The sequence below is a fragment of the Achroia grisella genome, unplaced genomic scaffold (genome assembly GCF_030625045.1).
Source record: "Achroia grisella isolate CSIRO2021 unplaced genomic scaffold, CSIRO_AGI_Agris_v1 utg781, whole genome shotgun sequence".
NCBI classification, from domain to species: Eukaryota; Metazoa; Arthropoda; class Insecta; order Lepidoptera; family Pyralidae; genus Achroia; species Achroia grisella.
This window is the reverse complement of record NW_026713021.1, coordinates 595942-611063: the sequence shown is the minus strand read 5'-3', so window position 1 is coordinate 611063 and position 15122 is coordinate 595942. Positions and strand designations below refer to the sequence as shown.

At 33.7% G+C, this 15122-nt stretch overlaps 1 protein-coding gene across 3 annotated transcripts; it reads left to right on the top strand.

The window, feature by feature from the left end:
* The first annotated feature begins 193 nt into the window (after positions 1-193).
* On the top strand, positions 194-14060 carry LOC131851162 (RNA 3'-terminal phosphate cyclase-like). 3 transcript variants are annotated; one of them, XM_059201603.1, is made up of 9 exons: positions 194-301; positions 7917-8034; positions 8680-8806; positions 9667-9852; positions 10328-10466; positions 11094-11212; positions 11853-12033; positions 13025-13135; positions 13791-14060. In XM_059201603.1, exons 2-9 carry the CDS (start codon positions 8028-8030, stop codon positions 13953-13955), a joined length of 1035 nt encoding a protein of 344 aa, XP_059057586.1. In that variant the 5' UTR covers positions 194-301; positions 7917-8027; the 3' UTR covers positions 13956-14060. The 3 variants fall into 3 exon arrangements, with proteins under 3 accessions (XP_059057586.1, XP_059057587.1, XP_059057585.1); XM_059201604.1 differs by having other exon boundaries at positions 194-305; XM_059201602.1 differs by lacking the exon at positions 194-301 and adding an exon at positions 6957-7254.
* The last annotated feature ends 1062 nt before the right edge of the window (positions 14061-15122 follow it).

The window sequence follows — 15122 nt, the reverse complement described above, 5'->3', positions numbered from 1 at the left end:
AATAAAGAACCTTTAATATAACATTTTTTTAAGTAATTGAAAGCTCACAAATCAATTTTTTTTTGTTACATATCATTTTCATGAGCCCCTTTTTCATTCCATTATCATGTTCGGTATTATGGAAAAAAACCGCCGTACGGTTTTCGTTGCCCAGCACTAATTTTTAAACAGAGTGGCTGTCAAAATACTTATTTGCCAGGCTATGTTTTAGACAAAACTTCCAATAATAATATGAAGATTAGTTTATTGAAAAGATACAGTTTTTAAACAATAGCAAGTTATTTTTATTGCGGTGTTATGAGTAGGTATATTACATTTACCAATGTATTAGATCTTATTTTTATTACCAAAATTTAACTTAAGAAAATAAATTAAATAAAAAAATATTACTAATTATGCAATGTGATGTACCTAATAATGTCTTTGTAAATTAAGAAATTCATCTTATTTTGATCTAATGTATTTGAATGAAATACGTACCGTAGGTATGCCGTATTACAAAATCTACAACTTTTTTTAAAAAACACTGTGTAATTACGATTTCTTTAAGAACAAAAATGAATATTTTTTTATTTTTTATTAACATCCAAAACTATATGAATGTATTTTTATGAAACAAATATGTATTTTTATGAAAGATTTTAAGCGAGATGATCATTACTCAGAAGTTACGCAAATTGATGCAATTAAAATATATAGCAACACTGATGAGCAAAACAAAATATCCCGTTTAAATTTAAGCTCCATGAGCTTTGTTTCGGGTGGTCCCTAATAAAATACCGGATGTTGATCTTATTTATTACATGACCATATTTATTTAATTACTAAATATTATTATTATCTTTAATCATAACACTAAATTGCATTGAAAAATGAATAACTATTTGTTCTCTATAAGAACAGAAGGAAACATTGTTATGAAGTAGTCAAAAGTTAAATGTATTTATATCGCATGACTTTGTTTACTGTATTGAAATGTTTTTGCCGTAGTATGGACACGGAAACGGAAACACGGAAGAATTTAATAATAATATTATCTGTAGTTGAAATTTAATTATTTAAAAAAGTATCGACCCAATTAGCTTAAGGCGAAACTATATGTTCTATATACTTAATATTCTTACCTAGTATACTAAATTTTAAGAAAATAGTTTCTAAATTTCGGATAAAATAAATCTCGGATTATTATTGTTATTGGCGTTTCACCGGGAAATCAGTTATGGAAATATTTTTGGTATTAATCTGATTCGAACTCTCGACGCACTGTCAACGACGTATTACATAATGTACTTTGTAAAGGCCTCTAAAGTGTAACTACATGTAGATTAGATTGGATATGGCTTGTAATTATATCTAATCAATATCTGAAATGACTAAAACTAGTTTTTAATGTGTATTTACTTAGAACAAAATTTATTATAAGATCAAAACGTAAGTTTTTTTGCTCATTCTTTTCTGATGAATGAGAAATACTCACTGATGCGTATTTCTTTTTTTTTTTACTACCCCACTGCTTTTAGCCGCACCTAGCCTGCGGACCCACGGAAGAACGTGAAGTTACGACTTTAGTCTGAGTGCACAGCTAGTGGTCGAACCGCTTAGCGGTGCCCTCAGACTAAAGTCCATTAGGATTTGAATTGGATGGGGGATTGATCGGACGGGAATCTGCGTTCTGAATGAGTTATACTATAAATAATTCTATTATATATACTATAAATAAAACTATTCAAAAGAGTTTATATTAAGTTTCTTTGAATAAAGTATTTCTATTTCTAAAAATTGGCCATAAACTAAATAATCACTAAATGATAGGGATATATTTCTCAACTGGCTTTAATCAGCGCACACAAACACAGCGGAATCTCAGAAGAAAGTGTAAATTGTATTAGCGCATAAACAGTTTCTGTATGATTTTGTAAATTTATATAAACACTGGGTTTATATCTGATATGAATATAGTATTGAATTATTAATTATAACTAGATTTACCCATTATTAGGCTTTAATAAACTAAAAATTGTACACAACTATTTGACAGATAAAATATAAGTAAAATCTTCTTCTTATATTTAATGGCTTCACGACAATAGCATATAACAATCGCCCTATCATCATCATCATCATCGCAGCCCGGAAGACGTCCACTGCTGGACATAGGCCTCCCCCATAGATCTCCACGACGATCGGTCCTGCGCTGCTCGCATCCAATGCCTTTCCGCGATCTTGACCAGATCGTCGGTCCACCTTGCTGGAGGCCCTATACGTGCCACTTTTTTTCGGACTACTCTAATGCTGTTGGCCGCAGCTGGCCTTTACGCCTGGCCTGGCTTCACCGGACGATAGGGGGCGATTGCAGATGGCACTCCAAACCCGCAGAAGCACTTATGAAACGGCTGAAGGCCAACTCCCGCCTGACGGATACGACTTTAGTCTGAGGTCAAATTTCTTTAAGATCAGCGGTTTAATCGTGAAAAACTGACAATATAATATACAGAGACACATTTTTGCGTCTTTTAATATTAGTGTATAGCTTATTCTTTCTTTCTTTATTGTACACACACACACATAATAGAAAAAAAATTATACAGAATAAATGTAATGTACAAGGGCGAGCTTATCTCTAAAAAGAGATTTCTTCCAGCAAACCTAGAAAATGTTATAGGATCGTGTATTAAATAGAATAGTCATACATACGTGTACGAAAAGAGGAGATATTAAAATATTGTTTTAATGATATTAACTATAAGTATAAATAGACATACATAAATATATATATATATATAGACATACTTAAATGGTACATAAATAAATTATAAGACATACCTAAGTTAAAATGTAAATTATAATATATACCTAAATATATAAATATAAAAATACGTCAGCATTGTGAATGATAATACGCTTTTAATCGGCATTTGAATATTTCAATACTAGAACTGGCACGTATTTCGTGAGGTAAAGAGTTCCACAATCGAATAGCCGTCACCACAAAAGAGCTGGAATATGCCTGTCCAGAGTTACTGGAGTCCGCAAGAGTAATTTATTCTGAGATCGAGTGTTCATTTCTGTCGGATAGAGAAAATTAAAACGTTCGCGGAGATAGGAAGGTGCAGAAGGATTATGCAGGATGTTGTACAGAAGACTGAGAGTGTGAACATTCAGTCGAAAATGAAAGGGCAACCATTTTAACTGATTACGGTATTGAGTTATATGGTCAAACTTACGCAAACCAAACACAAACCGAATGCACATGTTTTGGAGACGTTCCATTTTGTTGAGCAGTTCACCAGTGGCATCAAGAAAACAAACATCTGCATAATCTAGGAGAGGTAAAAGGAGTGTATGAGATAATTCGACCTTCGTTTTAAATGGAAGAAATCTCTGAAGACGCCGTAAGGAGTGAATGGTCCCATATATTTTCTTATCACATGTTTAATGTGAGAAAACCAGGAGAGGTCACTATCAATGTAAAGACCCAAATCCTTTACTGTTTTAACGTAAGAAATTATATCCCCATTGTATATTATTGAAGGAATGTGCATTGAATCTAATAAATTAAGCATATATCTGCTGCCAATTATAATCGATTGTGATTTTTTGGTATTAACAAGCAGACCATATGCCTTAGCAAAGCCACAAATACACTCGAGTTCCGTATTGATCAAGGAGATAGCATTATCAACAGATGGTAGGTCAAAACTGCGGTACAGTTGTAGATCATCAGCATAGAGATGGAAGTTGCAAGAGATCACTTTCGTCAGTGAATTGATGAAGACAGAGAAAAGTAAGGGAGAGAGAACACCACCTTGAGGGACGCCGGCAATCAGTTCGCACCAATCTGAAGTATTCCCATCCAGGTACACGCACTGCCTGCGGCCCCTCAAGTATGAATCAAACCATTCTAAAACCAGTGGAGATACGTTAAAAGAGTAAAGGATGCCAAGGAAAATATCGAAGTCAATAGAGTTGAAGGCGTTACTGAAGTCTAATAAAGTGAGGATTGTGAGCTGTTTAGCAAGGTGAATGTCATCTAGTACTTTAATTAAAGCCGAAACTGTGCTATGGGCAGGACGACCCAGATTGAAAAGGAGATAGTAGGTTATTACTATATAGATAAAGGGATAATTGTTCATGAACAATATTTTCTAAAATTTTGGATAATACAGGTAGAATAGAAATGGGACGAAATTCGTTAAAAGAGCTAGGATTATTGGTTTTAGGAAGAGGAATCACGCGAGCATTTTTCCAGGCAGCCGGAAAAGAACAAGTGACCACAGAATGATTGATTATGTGAGTAATTATGGGCACAAGTTCGTCAATTATTAGTCGAATCATTTGTATACAAATATTGTCATCACCGACTGCCTTGGAGGAAATGGTAAGGATACTCTTTTTAACGTCACACTGGCTAATGATTTTGAAGGAAAAAGGCTCGCAATTGGGTTTAGACTGGCGGCGAAGACTATCAAGTGTTAACGCTTTGATACTGTCAGCAACGGTGACAGGAGGCGAGTGCTTATTAAGCGCATTATAGTCCAAATTAGAGGGACAAGTTGAAGAAGAAGATTTGCCAATACCCAATGATTTAAGAAGTCTCCAAATCTGAGCTGAATTATAGCTATGAATGGATTCATGAATATGGCGTCTCTTTGCATCTCTACACATCCGATTACACCGATTCCGCAGCTTTTTATAGTATAATAAATTATCTTCAGACGGAAAACGCTTATATTTCCGTTTAGCCTTATCCCGCCTCACCATCATATTTCTTATATTTTGGGATAACCATGGAGCAGGTAAATGCTTGACTTTAACTTTTCTGATAGGAGCATGCTTGTTGTATATTTGAAGTATGATTGAGTTAAAGTTTGCAATCATATCCTCCACTGAGTTACAATTTAATACGCAGGACCACTCAATGCCCGCAACGTCCTTCCTTAGCATTTCCAAATCAATTCCCTTAAAATTACGAAGGTCAAGAAGTTTAGGTTTGATTTTGGGAGACTGTAATCTGTACGATAAAAATATAAGGTCATGGTAAGAGAAAGGAGCCGTAAGCTGGCCGAAATTACAGACTTTATCAGAGTTTGAGACTATAATTAGGAACAGAGTTGGTGTGCTGTTAGGGGGATAGATTTTGAGAGGAAGTAAGTTAAGGTTTAATGAGGAAACAATAGAGGAAAGTTTATGAGCACGTGAATCGTTCTTGAGAAGACAGGTATTGAAATCACCAAGAATTAAACTGTGTTCATAAACAGGACAAAAGGACTCAAGGATGGATTCAAACTGCTGAAAATAGTCCACCCGAACAGAGGGTGAGTAGAACACACCTATTAAGAGCTTAATAGTATTCACAACTACCTCAATAAATAAATACTCCGCGGAGAATAACCGTGGCATCGGATTTTACTATTATGTTACTTGGTATGTTGTGACGCAAATAAATGGCTTCCACCTCCCCTGCCCATTCTGTCATTTCGAAGAAGGCGGTAACCAGGTAGACAGCACATTGTTGAATATAGTGACGGCTTATTAATCTGTAAGAATGTCCATGTTAAACGCAACCGACTTTTTTTATATGCTGCTACAGATAAGATAGTGTTATATACTAGCTGTTCACCGCGACATCTTCCGCATGGAATTTAACACATTTTTTATTAAAATAAATAAAGTTTCTAGAGACTTCGATTATACCTTTTTTTATGTGCAGCCATAGATATGATAATGTTATGTACCTACTAGCTGTTTACCGCGACATCTTAATATCATTTTAACATTTTATTTTATTAAAATAAATATTTTCTCTAAAATAAAAGTTGCCTAAGTTACTCCTTATTTAACATTAGTCACCTGCAAGTGAAAGTCCCGTCAAAATCGCTCGAGCCATTTCAGAGATCAGCACGATCAAACAGACTGACAAAAAATTTTGTAATTTATTTTTGATGTCATTGTCGTAAATACCTATATACATTCATATTAATCTAGTGAAAAACTATTAATTTGAAATTACAAACAGACACCTCCATTTTATTTATTTGTATAGATATATAGCCCAACCCTAAACGTAATACAATACAATGCGATATAGCTGTACTATGATAAGTTACTATGTTACATATGAGTAATACCTATATAGAAAATAAATATTTAGTACAGCGTATAGTTCTGGGTAGATAGGTATTCATATTTTCCTCTCTGAGTATGCGTTTTGCAATTAGATTGAGAATTATTTAACAATAAAACAAACATCATCATTGAATTTACAAACGTATTAGTAATTAGTGCTAAGTTAGTGTACATTTAAACTTTCTGTTTCGACTGGTTTCTGTTTCTCATTGGAGTTTGTTTCGGCTTATTTGGGCAATAAATTTACAACCGAAATACTTATTCGATCGTATGCATAAACTACAATATTTATAAGTATTAGAATATGTGAGTAATAATAATATATATTTCATAAGGATAATATATATAGTATAGTAATATTAAAATATATGTGTACTTCTATTGTGTATAACTTAAATTTTGTTTAATTATTGTTGATAAATAATTAACACTCAATTCAAAATGATGATATTTTAGATTGATATAGATGATTTTCTAAAGGGTTATTAAATTCTTTATAAGAATAATAATGATATCCCTGGACAATTCACAAAGCGCCATTTAACCTCAAGCTAAGCAGAGTTTGTGTTATGGGTACAGCTATTAGATATATTTATATACTACTTTTTTTGTATATACATACATAATGTACATAGAAAATACCCAGATTAATACAATCATATTCATAAATACAAATGTTTGTACCGTGCGTGAATTCGCACCCGCGACCATCGGAAGTAAAGTGTTTTGCTGTATTGCTAGATCACAGGGTCCGTAATACTTACTTATAAATAGGAAAAATTCCAGCTTCTAGTAAAAATAAGTCGTAATTCAAAATTTGTAGAATAGAATTTACTAATTCAGTGACTGCAGAAACCGAAATAGAAGTTTCAAGATATAACAGTTCCCGTGAATGATTCAGTATCTATTTCGATTGTAAAAAAGTTACGGTTGGACACTAACTACTGGATCTGACTAATCAAATAATATCAAGACTTGTATTATATGGACTGTTGATACATTGTTTAGTTATATTTATTTTGTGGCAAAGCAACTAAATCATTTAATGGAGATTTAGTACTACCTGAAACACTGGAAACAAAGAACATGCCTGAATTCTTGGATATTGATGGAAGCGTTATGGAAGGGGTAAATAATGTTTTAACCATATTTTCTTAATTATTAATTACTAAGAAATGTTTCTGTGCCTACTTTGGTTATTTATTTTGATGGGTAATTTAGTTTTATTAAACCTTGTAAACATGTATAATATTAATTTGAAAAGAATATGAGCTGAGTTTCTTGTCAGTTTTTCTCATCTCGAAATCATTCCGAACTGACGGTAGACTTGACATATCATAAGAGTCTGTAATAGACATGAATAAAGATTATTTGAATTTGAAGTAAATAATCCTAGATAACTCCCACAAAAGCATATTAACTGAGCAGAGTTGACATAAAAAATAAATTTTCTTCGTCATATTATAGTGATAAATAATTAAAATTGAAGTCTGTTTCTAATTTCAAATTAACAGCTTTTCTCTAATTCATATGAAAGTATAAGTGGTAGTAGACTGCGCTGGATGGTGTGGCTGAGGTCGTCGTCTTCCCTAGCGCGGACGGTGTCGTGTGTTTCTGTTATAAAGTGGTAGGGACGGAATCAGTGAGTCTGTCGGGGCTTGCTGCCGATATGGAGAAATAAATAAAAGCAAGAACATTTTAGAAAGGCTAATGTCGGGCATGGCACGAAAAAGGTTGGGAAACACAAATCTATACATAAAAAAATATAATTGGATCGTTGTTATTTCCAGGGTGGTCAAGTGATTCGTTTGTCCATATCACTGAGTGCACTATTGTCAATACCAGTGCGTGTATCGAAGATCAGAGCTGGCCGAGAGAAACCAGGCTTGAGAGCTCAACATATGACAGGTAGGTGTCATATCCATATCACAAATGCAAAATCGCAGAAGCAATTCTAAAATATATTGAATTTTTCTAATAATTACATTATGTGCTTTATATAAGTATGTTCCTACACTTGTAATATTTCTGGCAACCCATCCATTTGTACTTTTCCACATAACATAGATTTAAGTTCACTCAAAGTCAGTCCACGTTACGACTCCGCGCCGAATGTTCGCGTTACTAATTTTATTTTTATTTTTTATCATCATCATGTTCCTACCTTTAATATTTCTGGTCGGCGCATCCATTTGTCATTCTCATCCACTGATCTCTATCAGTTCATATCAAAGTCAGTCCTTCTTTTATTCATATCATCTTTCACACAATCCATTTTTTTTTTTTATTTTTTATATATCTTCACATTCATATTATACAAAAGGGTCCGGTTGAAACTAATCGGGTCCTTTAAGTATCCTATAAATGTATTTCTTTCTTGCAGTTTAATTGGCATATATATAAATAAGAATAAGAATAATTTATTTTTAATTATTTATATTATTAAATAATTTATTATAAAATAGGTAAACCATAATATCATCTATCTGCGCTTCTCTAATTAATTAAATAGTGCTTACAATATGTTTTAAACATGTTTCACATGTTTTTCAGGTATCAAGCTAGTGGGGGAAATGTGTCAAGCTCAACTAAAAGATGTATTTGTGGGGTCCACGCAGATTGAGTTCACACCAGGGAAGATTAGGGGAGGCCACTACAAGGCTGATATCAAAACTGCCGGGTGAGTTGCATTTTATGTTGTAAATATTATACTATTTTTTCATATATTGGAATGGCAAATGGACAAAAATTATAAATGCAAAAGTTTCTTAGTATGGATGGATGTTTGTTACTCTTTCACGCAAAAAGTGCTGAATGGATTTCGATGAAACTTTACAATAATATAGCTTATAAATCAGAATAAGATAGGCTGAAAATATCAGCTATTATATAATAAAAATAAACATTTAGGAATGGGTCGACATTATCATTGAAGGATATGAAAAATAAATGTTGGCCGATTCTTAGACCTCCTTTCCCACTACACACAAAAAATTTCATAAAAAAAAAAAGGTAAAGCAGTTTCAGAGATGTTTGATCACAAACACAACGAGACGAAGTTTTTATGTATTAGATTTATATAAAATGTTTAACTATTTCTATCTATTTCCATCTTATCTATATAATCATCATCATCATCATCATCTCAGCCCGGAAGACGTCCACTGCTGGACATAGGCCTCCCCCAAAGTTCTCCACGACGATCGTTCCTGCGCTGCTCGCATCCAATGCTTTCCAGCGATCTTGACCAGATCGTCGGTCCACCTTGCTGGAGGCCTTCCCACGCTGCGTCTTCCGATCCGTGGTCGCCACTCGAGGACTTTACTGCCCCAACGGCCATTTGTCCTACGAGCTATGTAACTGCCCATTGCCACTTCAGAGTCGCAATTCTTCGGGCTGTGTCAGTCACTCTGGTTCTTCTGCGGATCTCCTCATTTCTAATTCGATCACGCAGAGTATAATATATCTATATAATAATAATAATAAAATCTTTATCGTGCACAGACAAGAAATATAATAAAACATAAACGATTTTTGCAGTACAATCAGTCTTTTAATGCAAGTGGCGCTACCCTGTGCCCTGATGGCCGACGCGCCGGTGACGCTGGACCTTCGTGGGGGCACGAACATTGAAAATGCACCACACGTGGACTATATGGACATGATATTTAGGCCGCTCCTACAGAAATTCGGCGCCGACTTTACTTTACAAATACACAAAAGAGGGTTCGTATTTGAAAATAATCATTACATAGTATAAAACAAAGTCGCTGTCGCTGTCTGTCCCTATGTATGCTTAAATCTTTAAAACAACGCATCGGATTTGGAAGCTTGTGTTATGGGTACTAAATAACTGATACAAATACATATATATATATTTTTTTTTTCGTAACTCTATACATATTATACATAGAATACACCCAGATCGATACAAACAATCATACTCATGTATACAAATGATTGTGCCGTACGTGGAATCGAACCAGCGACCGTCGGAAGTAAGGCATTGCGCTACACTACTAGACCACCGTCAAAGTTGTATTGTATTTCAATATTCATATTTTTGACTTTAATAAACACAATTTTCCCGCCGTTTTACTTTTTTAAATCAGCGCGCTGCTATTGGCTGGCGCGACTGCAGTTATTTGACAGTGACGTTTCCAACTGTCAAAGTTTTAAGTTCAAATTGATATGATGACAGGTATTTTCCAAAGGGCGGTGGTCACGTCACCATGACCATCACTCCCATCAAGCGCTTGAACAGCATCACGCTGCTGGACCCCGGCACCGTCTCCACTGTGAAGGGAATCAGCTTTGTAGCTGGTGTGCTGCCTCTGAAGGTAATGAGAATGAGCTGTAGTAGAAACACGAAGGCAATTCTAGTGCTATTTTTTTTTGTTACGTACATTATTCAGCTAAGGCTTTATTTTATTAGATACAACACAATCTTAGAATTAGCTTATTTCAAAATATAAATAAGAGATTATTTATGACTGTAATGAAAATAATAGATTAATGGTTATTATTTAATTAATTTAAATTATTATAATAATGCGTATAATTCGATCTTGTTAACGAAAATTTGAATATGAACGTTTAACCGTTGACCCTTTATTTTTATTAATATGTTTTACGGCTCTGGATACAAAACACCCCACGTTGCAGTGTTGCAGTCTTAAAAATTTATTTTAAACCACACTTTCATACGACCGTCTGAACATAGTCTATAAGAATAGATTAAGTTTAAGTTAAACATTTTAATTTCCGCCGTGCGGTTTTCACTAATGTATTAGGCAAAGTTTAAATCTACATAGTGTTTGATTTAAGCCAACAGATTTCGAAATACAAAACTTATTTATAAACAATGTTTCGAATATATACGAAGCACGGGTAATAAGTTGCTATTGTACTCTATTGTAAAGAGGGAATATTTAATTTAGAACTAAGTAATAAAGTATATTTTACAGTTGGCAAACGTAACATGCGAGGGTTTTAAAGAAAAACTCCAGAACGAATGCAAGGAGCTAAACATACGTTGTTATAAAGAGGATACGGAGATTTCACCTTATAGCTGTTGCGGCATGGTGTAAGTGATGTAAATCCATATACAATAATATTACTTTAGTATGTAATGCATCATGATTAGTATTTATTATGATATAAGTGAGGATAATGTAATAGTATACCCGCCAACGTTAAAGGTATACGCTGACATGACACCAGTAGAGGATAATTAGATGAAGTCAGGTCAGTTAGCCCAGATCATCGGTCTCGGTGGACCGCGTGAACATTTAAAATACTACTGTTCTACTGTTCCTTAGCAATAGTAATGTCGTTCATACAACTCTCAAGTGACGTAATCAATAATAAATTATATGAACTGTTGTATATCCAGAATATCTCTATCAGGTTATGGGCCTATATTGCTGATGTATTGATCCCATATGTAGTCTTATTATTAAGAATTTTATGATATTTTTTGTAATAAAGATTTTGACAGACAAAAACCTGGGCCCATTTTACTATTTAGTCATGAATAATTAGTATTCTAGTACATAATTAATGTTCGTTTTAACACAGTTTAATTTTGTTTTCTTTTGCTATTATTATTTACTTTTCTTCTTCTTTATATTATGTATATTATTTAAATGTAAAAGGTATTAACAATCTCTTATTAGATTAAAAAGATAGTATTTTTATTTGAAATCTTTGTAAATGCTATCCAGCGTGTCGTGCTCACTGAGTGGCGGGGATAATGGCAGTGGTGGGTATATAGTAGGGGGTAATGTCTTGGTGCCTCGAGGGGTGAAGGCAGGGCAGGAAGAGGCGAGGAAGGCGGGACAGCAGCTAGGTGACCAACTCGCCGCTACACTTCGCGCCCGCTCTTGTCTTGACCATCACGCGCAGGTATGTGTAGCAGACCATAGAAACTACTACTTTTTTTTTATTAATTTATTCATGACCACAGATACAAGTCGTTCAGTAAAATACATTTTTTTTAAATGACATGAATATCTAAACTTACAAATAAACCATTAAATAAGCTTACACTTCAAATATTATAATTTCAGTAATAATCAGTTAATATGTATTTTTTTCACAGTATGTATAATGTAATTATATGTGTGAATGAAATAAGCAAAGATGGACAGTAAATCTTGACCGCAACGGGGAGGACACTACTGTGTTTTATAAGAGTTGCCAGCACTCTTATGAGAATTAAACCAAAATTGAATGTATGAAACAACCTGTACTAGTTCTAAAAAAGCTTGCACAGCAATATTTTATCGACCTGCTTCACTTCTATGTATATTTTGTACATCCGGATTCGGTGGTTTAGCGGTTTCGCACACTGCCTTACTTCCAATAGTCGCGGGTGCGATTCCTTGCAAAGTAGTTTGTATTGGTCTGGTTGTTTCCTATGTATATTAAATAACTAAATATTTATATCAGTTATCTAATATTCATAACACAAGCTCTGGTTGATGGCTCTGAGTAAATTGACCTGAGTCATTATTATTATATATTTTTAATACTTATTCCTACTTATAATATAAACTCTACTCAGTACTGAACTATAGTGATTTTAGCCAGACGTGTCTCATCCATTCAGCGGCCGCCAAATCCGCCATATATCTTTTTTAAAATTCGGATGATGGTTAAGAATATACAGTAGTGAAATTACAGTTATAACATTTTAGTCCCCCGCAATGGTGTAACCGCATTCTCCACTTCTGAAATGGATGAGCCGTTACATGATGTGACATTAATGATTTTTCACGTGTACTTACAGATTCGGCGATATAATTGTTACCGACGGTTGCCACTTACAATGGAGGCAATTCTTTGTCATTCTTAATTATTTTTGCGAATCCAGTTACACAAAAAACGTTTGCAGGATCAAGTAATTCTATACATGGCGTTAGCGGACGGAAAATCTGCGGTGAGGACTGAAAAGTTGACATTACATACTAAAACGGCAATACATATCGTTGAATCAATCACCAAGGTATTACAACTTGTTATTCTTACACATATTTCATTTGGTACTAATTTGGTAATAAAAAGAACAATAAATAAACATCCTAAGTATCGCACATGATACGAAATATTAAATACTTATGTTAGTAGAATATCAGTCGTGAGTAGCTTTAAACCAATGTACACCCACCTATGGGAGCGCGCAGAAAACTCGCGTTAATTTTGTTACCGAGTACCGGTGCATACCTTGTGTCATTATTCCAATCAGTCGGAAGGTAGACAGACAGCGCACTGAAATTGTTCTAGTGACCATAAATGACACTGAATGTTTGTTATTTCGATGATTTAATACCAAATTACTATTTTAGTATCAAGGGCCTGAAAGTATATCCTTTCAAATAATAAATATAATTTTGCAAATTGCTTTATAAAAGACGGCGTTCTCAGGTTACAAGTATAAAATAAACAAATTGAGAATCTTGTCCTCTTGACAATCATCAAATCTGTAGCATTATCACAGAGACGTGGCCTACTGTCATCTTGCAGATTAATTTCAGTTTGTTATCAATGTATCCACTTGATAGTAAGTTAGAAATACAAATTGCCAAAAAGTTTTTATGTGTTAACCAGATTCGAACAACTACGTTCAAAGAGATCTAACTAAATTAACTTTTATATTTCAGATAAAGTTCAACGTTCATTCAAATGATGATCACGACATAATAGAATGTGAAGGCTTGGGGTACACGAATGAAAATATTAAAGGTTTAAAACGCTCGAATAGCAGCCTCGGCGAATCTAATGATGACATTGAAGATACCAAACGTATTAAAACTATTCCTAGCTAAAAGGCGATAACATGTATAAAAAGGCTACAAAATAATTACATATCTACAATCTAAACGGCACTGATAGAAATACTTGAATAAATACTTCTTTGCAAATATACCTACATATATATGTAGGTACATTCATATATATAATACAAAAACTATTATACTTAGAAAATACCCAGATCAGTAGAAACATTCAAACTAATGAATACAAATGATTGTATCGTGCGGGAATTGAAGTCTAGAGCATCTAAAGTGCTAAACCGTTAAACCATTGAGGTCTCAATGTAAAATAAATACCTACTTAAATAGTAAGGTGGAATGTATAATAATGGTAATATTGACAACTGTATAAGATATATAAGAGGAAATCTAGTACCTGGATCTACAAATATGTTCAAATACAAAGTTTGTACAAACATATGCATTATCCCTGGCCGATTCCCAACGTAGCGATTAAACTTCAAATGAGCGTGTCATTTGTATAGAGGATAACCTAACATGAATAGAAGCGATATTAGTAACGCACACTTTATTAAATATTTTTGTAATTCTATATTTGTTTTATTTTCTTAAGTTTTGCCTTTTACTAATAACATGCATAAAAACTCTTAGCTTCTAAAGTCCTACTCAGAAACTTACTTTATTCTATATTTTTACCCTAACTACTGGAAAAAAAAATGCATGCTGACAACACTAAATATAACCGTTAAACATTTAATTGTTTGTCGAATGGGAATTTCCAATTTTACTTAATAAATGGAACTGTTTAAAATTATATTAATAATCCGGGTGATATTTTGATCGAATATGATATAATAAATATGATTTTAATCGAATTGACTGAAAAAACGGTAATAATCGAATACTCTGTCTCCATCAACCTATACTTATTTTTAATCTGTGAATTCAGAATTTTTGACATGACCGTACAATTTGACAGTAGTCTGCCGCCGCGCAAAATGTCAATAATTGTTTTGTTCGGTAAATTTTGCAAATTGGCTATTTCAAGAAAGTTCGCCATAAAACCTAATTATAGCCAATATAGATTGATTTTGTTGGATATTGGAGACTAATTATTCATGGAAGTTTAGCTGTAGCTGATAATCTGATTCATTGTCAGAATGCAGAGGAAAGCATGTTTCCCCGCTGCAAATTGCAGTATAAAAATGGTAAGTGAAC